The 7,757-nt window shown below is 27.3% G+C and overlaps 1 protein-coding gene across 1 annotated transcript; it reads left to right on the top strand.

Moving 5' to 3' along the window:
• The first annotated feature begins 375 nt into the window (after window positions 1-375).
• Window positions 376-3,589, top strand: LOC129301197 (NADPH:quinone oxidoreductase-like). The gene is made up of 3 exons (XM_054939775.1): window positions 376-537; window positions 680-871; window positions 3,019-3,589. The coding sequence occupies exons 1-3, from the start codon at window positions 435-437 to the stop codon at window positions 3,324-3,326; spliced, it is 603 nt and encodes a 200-aa protein (XP_054795750.1). The 5' UTR covers window positions 376-434; the 3' UTR covers window positions 3,327-3,589.
• Window positions 3,590-7,757: the final 4,168 nt, after the last annotated feature.

Raw genomic sequence — 7,757 nt, 5'->3', positions numbered from 1 at the left:
TATTTTTATTAAGAGTAAAATAATCATTTCACTTTAAAATTTATTAACATAAAAATTTTTAAATATTTTAATAAAATTATGACATTTTAAGAAATTGAATTATCATTTATACAATTGGGGTGCTTTTATTGTTTTTTTTCTTAAAAATAGTGATAGACAATATTTTCTTTGATTGATTGAAATGATGTAATTTTATTCAACGGAGATTGATAGCGCGGTGTAACGGATTGATGCACGAATTCTTTTTTCCTTTAATTAATAAATATAAAATTAAAAAATTGAGATTTTTTAATAAATAAAGCAATACAATATTTTATAATCACGTGAAAGACACCCACGCCCCTTTGCCCTATTTATATACTCTATCGATTTCTTCATTGTATTCTCGCAAGAAAGTCCTTGTTGACTGACTCTCATCACGCTTGAAAGGAAGCATGGCACTAGTAGGGGCGGTTGGTGCGGCGGCTCCGGTGAAGGTGGTGGCTCTCTGTGGTTCACTTCGTAAATGCTCATACAACAGAGGCCTCATTCGATCTGGTTATTGCTCCATGACCGCTTTCCTTCTATTGCTGTCCCGTTATGATCAGAAACTTCGATATAAAAACTATTCTGTCCCGTTTTCTTTGATTTTGATTGGTTTGGTTACGGTTCTGATTTGTGGAATTTGGATCGATGATAGCGATCGAGATGAGCCAGGGAGACATTGAAGGTCTCCAGATTGAGCACGTCGACATCGCTTCTCTGCCGATGCTGAATACAGATCTTGAAGAAGAAGGGAGGTTTCCGGTGGAAGTTGAAGCGTTTCGTCGGAAGATTCTGGAAGCCGATAGTGTTCTCTTCGCTTCTCCGGAGTATAATTTTTCTGTCTCTGGTAATCTACTACTCTGTTTCTCACAAAATCTGATTTGAAAATTGAAACTAAAAGCGACTAACCGAGCTTGCTAAATAGAGAGTTTCAGGGATAATCAAGGGAAATTATTGCATGCGTTGTGCCATGTCATTAGTGCTTTGTATGTCTTGTGGAAATATTCCATGTCAAATAATTCAAAATATAAGTAGATTCTAATCATAGATAAATTAGCTTGTCGAAAAAAATCTTGTGCATAGAAAATATGTGAACCAAATTTTTGAAAAGTTGAGGGTAAGATCTATTCACATTGATATATGAAAAAGTTATCATTGATATACAAAGAGTTTATCATTAAAAATTTACAAAAAAATTATTATTAATATACAACTGTATATCATTAACAAATATAATAAATTAGTTATAATGTAAAATATAATAATGTTAAACTGTTTGCTTAATTTGATTTATAATATGGACTATATTTACAAAAGTCCCTTTCTATCATGTGTTTATGCAAGAATTTGTTTAAAAAAAAGAATTTCTCAAGAATTTTACAAAATAAAAAAATAATTTTATTTTAGATATATCATGTAAATATAAAAATTAGACTTGTAAATAAATAGAAGAAATCGTTAATTTCTTTATTTGAAACCTAATTGTAATTCTCCTATAGTTTCATGTTTACTAATTTTATTTTCAAAACTAAATTTGATCTCTATTTTTTTAAACTAGAGCAACCTTGTGTTGATTTCAAATAGGAAGTCACCTTAAAGATTTGCTAGTATCGTCCTTTTCTATTTTGCCACTCACGTTTGCTCTGTTTTTTTTTTTTTTTTACTTTACACTTTATAGATTTTATTAATCATTTTGTCAAAACGTACAACATTAATTTTGAGAATAGTTTTTAATTTAGTCATTTTCTTGGTATTTTTATTTAAATAGTGATGTCCTATTGTCCTTTACTCAATAATGTTTGGTTTTTGTAATTTTTATTTTAAAAATAAAGTCACAGGTTTTAAAAAAAAAATTCTTACATCCATGTTATTTATTAAATTGTATTTAATTAATAATTAATTAGATGACATAATAAAAGTAAAAGTAATTAATGTAGACGCAAAAGTTGAACTTACAAATATTGAAATTTGACATGTAAATAAGACTGAAAAAATAATTAATTTTTTTTATTTAGAACTTATTTGCAGCCCTCTGTGTCTCGCTCGTGTTGGAATATAATATATTTATCACCTGTTAAATTTTAAGCTGTTAAAAAATAAAAATAAAATTATATTAAATTGTGGACCATCGATTTTTTACCTGGATGGTCTAAATTTGGTGCTCTAAACTGAATCAGAGGCGATTCAAGCACACAGATTGGGAACACAGGAGAAATGAACATAATGTACTCACTTCATCCATTTCGACCAAAGCCAAACAACTTATGGGAGTATCAGTATAATATATAGCGAAATGCCGAAATGTGTATCCAGATAATATCCCAGTCTCACATCCCTGTCCGCACACTCATTCACTTCCTAAACTTCATGGACGATCTCAATCTCAACATTTAAAAAAAAATTATTTTTCAATAAATAATATTATATTCTTCTAAACCAACTTCTCTTTACCCCCCCCCCCAATAGGCCAATATTTTCTTATATGTCCAACTTCTCTTATTTCTATTAGTTAGGCAGCATTTAGATTGATGGATTTAAAACTTAAATTTTTAAGTTAAAATCTTGGATTTAAAATTTAAATATTAAAATCCATGTATTTAAACTATTTTGTTTAGATAGTGTCAAAACTTTTAAAGGCAGGAGAAATATGAGTTGATATTCAAAACAAAAATGAAATATTAGGAGTGAAGAGCTTAATTACGTCTATTTTTCAATTAATAAGAGATAAGAATGAGAGATTAGAGGAAAAACAAGAGTAATATAAGTACTTATAGTGAAAACGTGAATAAAATAAAAAGATTAAAGTAGCTGAAATTTCAAAAAACTAAGGTTTAAAAAAATTTAAAATTATAAAAAAGTTATAATAAAATATAAATTTGGATTTGGCTTATCAAATCCAGATTCATATATTTTTATATATCCAAATCCAAATTCTCATACATCCAAATGCAGTATTAATTAATTTGAGTATGTAATTCACGTTGTAATGAATAGCACCGATGAAGAATGCACTAGACTGGGCATCAAGACCTCCCAACGTGTGGGGAGGCAAAGCTGCGGCCATTGTAAGTGCTGGAGGGCTGTTAGGTGGTGGAAGAGGCCAATTCCATCTTCGTGACATTGGAGTGTTTCTTGATCTTCACTTCCTCAACAAGCCTGAGTTCTTCCTCAATGCCTTTGAACCTCCTCCTAAGTTCAATCCTGATAATGGTGACTTGCTTGATGAAGATGTTAAGCTTAGACTGAAGCATGTCCTTCTCTCCTTGAAGGCTTTCACCCTCCAACTTCAACCTAAGACCTGATCATGATGATGATGAGTAGCTACTTTGATTTTCAGAAATTGTTTACATGTAATAATAGAAAGCTGTCTGATGATGATCAGTTGCTGTATGTTGGTCCTTTCGGAAACCACGTTGGGTTATCGGGACTGGGATTTGAAATTAAAAAAAAAAAAGTGCTAATGCATTTTGTGTTTTCTTCTAAGTAAATAATTTATATAGCTAAAAATTTAAAATACAAAGCACTGTACTGTATTAAATTTTTATAAACATGCTTCTTCTGTCAATTGATTTTGTTTGTATGGTTATGATCTTGCATTGCAATATACAAACAGAGATGGGAAAAAATAAACTCAATTTTATAATTCAAAATAGCTTTGCATTTGATAAAAAGATGAAAACTTATTTTATTTTTTATTTTATATTTAAAACAACAAATATTAAAAAGATAAATTTTGGAAACTATCGAAACATAGTAATAGGAAAAAAATTTATTGCATGATGCAAATATGTTCTATTAATAAGCAAACATTTAAATATATGGTTAATCAAAAGGTAACATTCAACGACTTTACTGACTGTAATCTTTTTGATTTTCTTCTACCACTTTTCATGGGACTAAGAACTAGATGTTCCACCTTTCTCAATGGATTCCATGCCCACTCTTTGGCATATATGATTGATATAAATCTTATTTTTTATACACATATGCCTACATATTTATCTCAACATACTCACACTTGCTAATTTTAATTTTAATTCTTGTTGTTCATTTAAAGTTTAGCATTTATTATCATATAGGACAGCTGGAACTATAGTAATTTGATAAAAATTTTCTTTAAACCTATTAAATATTTTTTGATTACAAATAACTTTTTTAGGTTACATTTGTTTATTAGAATAAAATAAAATGAAATAAATTAAAAAAATTAAAATAGAAATGAACTAAATCTCCCATGGTGAGCAATATAAAACTCATTAATATATATTAAAAATGTGAGAATCATTACATTTTTTAAAAATCTTATAAATTATGATTCTCAACTTCACAAACTAAATTATCCATCTCTCATATGAATGTGTTTACATATTCTCTTTAATCATCTTATTCTTATCTTTTTTTTTAATTTAATTTAATTTATTTTTGTTTTGGTAAGCGAGCCTGACCAAGGTGTTTTTTGATGCAATTTTTTTTGCATGTAAAGAGCTAAACAACAAAGCTAAATGTCGTTTTTGTTGTGAGGCTGGCGGCCTGCAGCCGCCCCCTTTAAAAGAGGTCCCTGTCACTTCGCTTTCGTGAAATATCGGATTAACATTTCACACACACACACACACACACAAACCATGCGCTCTCTTTTTTTCATCAGAAGACAAAAAAAAGAATGCAGTCTCATTTCATCCTGTATCCAATTTCTTCATTCCTTGAATTCTTCCTGACCTATTTAGAAAGGGAAAAACAGGCTTGTTAATTTAGTCACCACTCATCATGTTTGAGTCACCTCGTACCATGTTACACGTCAAGTCTTGAACCTTCCTCCTGCCATCAACTTTATATGTTATTTCTTTATCAATTAAATTAAAATATATCTACAATTACAACATAAAAAATTAAATATATATTATTTATTTACGAATGTATATCAAGTAATATATTATTAAAAATATACATAGTATATATATATTATATTGAGAGAATTATTTTAAAATTTCACATAATATAATTAAATATTATAAAGTTTATTAATAATTGAACCAAAAAAATAACAAATAAGCATGTGTTTAAATTAAAAAATTTATAATTGAGGTTAAAAATCAACTAAAATAAAAAAAAATTTGTGATTATAACATAATTTATATTTAAATATTTTTTAAAAAAACCTGTTGTATAAAATAAAATTTATTCAGGTGATTTGATTTAAAAGATAATTGAGATATATGACAATAAAAATAAACATGAATTTTTTTCATATATTTTTTTTAACTAATTTAATATTTTTTTAAAAAAATCAAAATTAAACTTAAAGCAATAAATTAACGTAAAGCCCTTCAGCTTGTGTCCTTTTCCACTGTAACTGATCGGCTTTCAAATCAAGAGGCAGAGAAAGCTGGTTGCCTCAGATCCTCCTCCTCTTCTTGCCTTAGATTCTCATCTCGCATTTCCCTTCTCTCTCTCTCTACATCAGGTTTTATTTCTTTCTACGCACTGGGCTCCTCCGAGATTTTTTTCTCTTTTTGAATAACATAATGAGTTTGTGGTTGGTTTTTTTTGGAAACAATCACTCTTGATTTTCAGCATAGTCACTGTGCCACCGCCAAGCAAGAAAGCTGCATGTATGAAGGAGGAGAGAGGAAGGAAGAAGCAAAAAGCTCGCGCAAGGCTAAAGGCGGAAGAAGAAGAGGTGAAGAAAACCAAGAGTGAGAAAAATTTGGCACACATTCAAATGAACGCTCCCTCAAACACCTTCAGAAAATAAAGCCATTGGAGTGTCACCGCTCGTTTATTATATTATTAATTTTTTTTTTACCCAAACAAAATTAACTGAGTGTTTTATCCTAAGTGAGGTTGGATCATCCTAACCTCACTTAAGGAGTAAACCAAACATTCACTAAATGTATTGTCATTTTTTTATTTAATTGTTAATGAATTTTATAGTATATTAAATGTATGTATGTGATTTGTATGTAATTCTCTTCATTATATTTTATTTTTAATGTTAATATGATGAAATGAAATAATTTATATTTATATTTATATTTATATGGCATTTTATATTATAATTTTTCAATAAAATATTATTTTTTGAAAATAAACTTAAAATAAAAAATAAATATTAAATATCAAATATTAAATAATTTTATCGTAAATATTTTAGTTCATTTTGAACTTTATTTTTATTTTCAAAATGAAATAATAAATTTTAAATTAAAAGTTTTTTAAATGAGAATCTCTTGCTAATTATTTATTTTAAAAAGTATAAAAATTCATCTCAATCTCTTTCACTAATTATCTTATTTTAAAAAAATAAATATAAATTTCTCTATTAATTTTTCACTAATTTTTCTCATTTTAAAAAAGAAATTAATGGTTTCTCACCATTTTTATTAATTTTAATTCAAGATATGTAATTGATATTTGTTGCTAATTTGATAATCTAAAAAATAATAAATGATCTCTCATTAAATTTTTTTTAATTTATATTTTTTTTAGCAGTGTTTCACTAAAAAATTGGGGAAACTAATGGCGCCCTCTTCATTTCTCGAGTAACTTTTTCTGTCACAGGGGAATCCTCTATTCTGTGTTTCACCGTCACGTTCGTTTCTTTGGGCTTTCCAGAAATTGTTTTTTTTTTTTTTCCACCCCCTGGTTCCGTTGGGAGAATCAAAATTATAAATCGATTTTTTATAAGGCGTTTGTGAATATATAAAAATGATAATAAATATAAATATAATATTTCCTTTTTGTCACCATATATATAAAGAGAATAGACTTTTTTGCTTTAACAAAAAAAATAATGTTTTTTGTTAATAAAAAAGTTGAAATTAGTTGAACTCAAGATTCACTGAAGTCAAAAACATGCCTTCTAGCTTAATAAGGATTTAAAGAGAATAAATTTTATGACAATATGATGTTACATACAAGCTAACAATATTTGATAGATTTTCAATTTTTTCAATATTATATATATATATATATATCTGCAGAACAAGTTTATGATTATTTGGTTTAAATTCTACTCCACCTTTTATTTTGATTTTAAAAAAATTTGTGTGAATTGTAAATATGATTATTTTTTAATTCTTAAATAAAATTCAAAATATTTCTATATCAATCATTCAATATTTTTAAACACATAATTTTTTTTAACGAACTAGAGTAGTTGTTGCAAGAAAGGAAAAGGAAAAGGCAAAATGACAAAGAGGCTAACAAATCTGGCTTAATCATAAAAATTATTTTTTGATTTAAATTGAGTTGTTAATGATTTTCATCAGCTGCTCAATTAGCCGGCTTGATCTGGTTTTTAAAATAGTGCAAAGGACCTTAAAAACAACCTCTTCGGCTTTTGCTTTGATTTCTCTCTCTGTTTTTTTTTTTTGTTTAAAACTACGGGGACTTTTTTCAGTTAAACCTTTGATTTTCTCTTTTACATCCTTCCCCACACATATGTAACATCTAAAAGGGGAGGATTAGACCACAAATAATTATACTTTAATTTTAATTAGTATTGTCTACTATTATTTGTGTGATTATTAAAAAATTTATATTAACATATTATTGAGAAAAATTATATTGTTATATTTATGAAAAAATTATGACATTGTAATATTGTATTTTGAAATATTTTTGTCAAACGGAATGCTCATTGTAATATTTTTAAAATAAAAAAATTGTAAAGTTTGTAATGTTATATATTTGTACATTACTAATATATAATTGCTTGACTTTTGTGAGAGGAA

This window comes from Prosopis cineraria, unplaced genomic scaffold (genome assembly GCF_029017545.1).
Source record: "Prosopis cineraria cultivar Desert tree isolate PC_DT_omini unplaced genomic scaffold, ASM2901754v1 PC1955, whole genome shotgun sequence".
NCBI classification, from domain to species: Eukaryota; Viridiplantae; Streptophyta; class Magnoliopsida; order Fabales; family Fabaceae; genus Prosopis; species Prosopis cineraria.
Note: the sequence above shows the minus strand (reverse complement) of the source record. Positions and strands in the feature narration are given on the sequence as shown.

Bases quoted from the DNA above. Each gene is read 5' to 3' on its own strand.
- LOC129301197 (XM_054939775.1), top strand. From the start codon at position 435: ATGGCACTAGTAGGGGCGGTTGGTGCGGCGGCTCCGGTGAAGGTGGTG. The intron at 538-679 runs GTTATTGCTCCA...GATCGATGATAG, and splicing joins CAGAGGCCTCATTCGATCTG to CGATCGAGATGAGCCAGGGA. The intron at 872-3,018 runs GTAATCTACTAC...TGTAATGAATAG, and splicing joins GTATAATTTTTCTGTCTCTG to CACCGATGAAGAATGCACTA.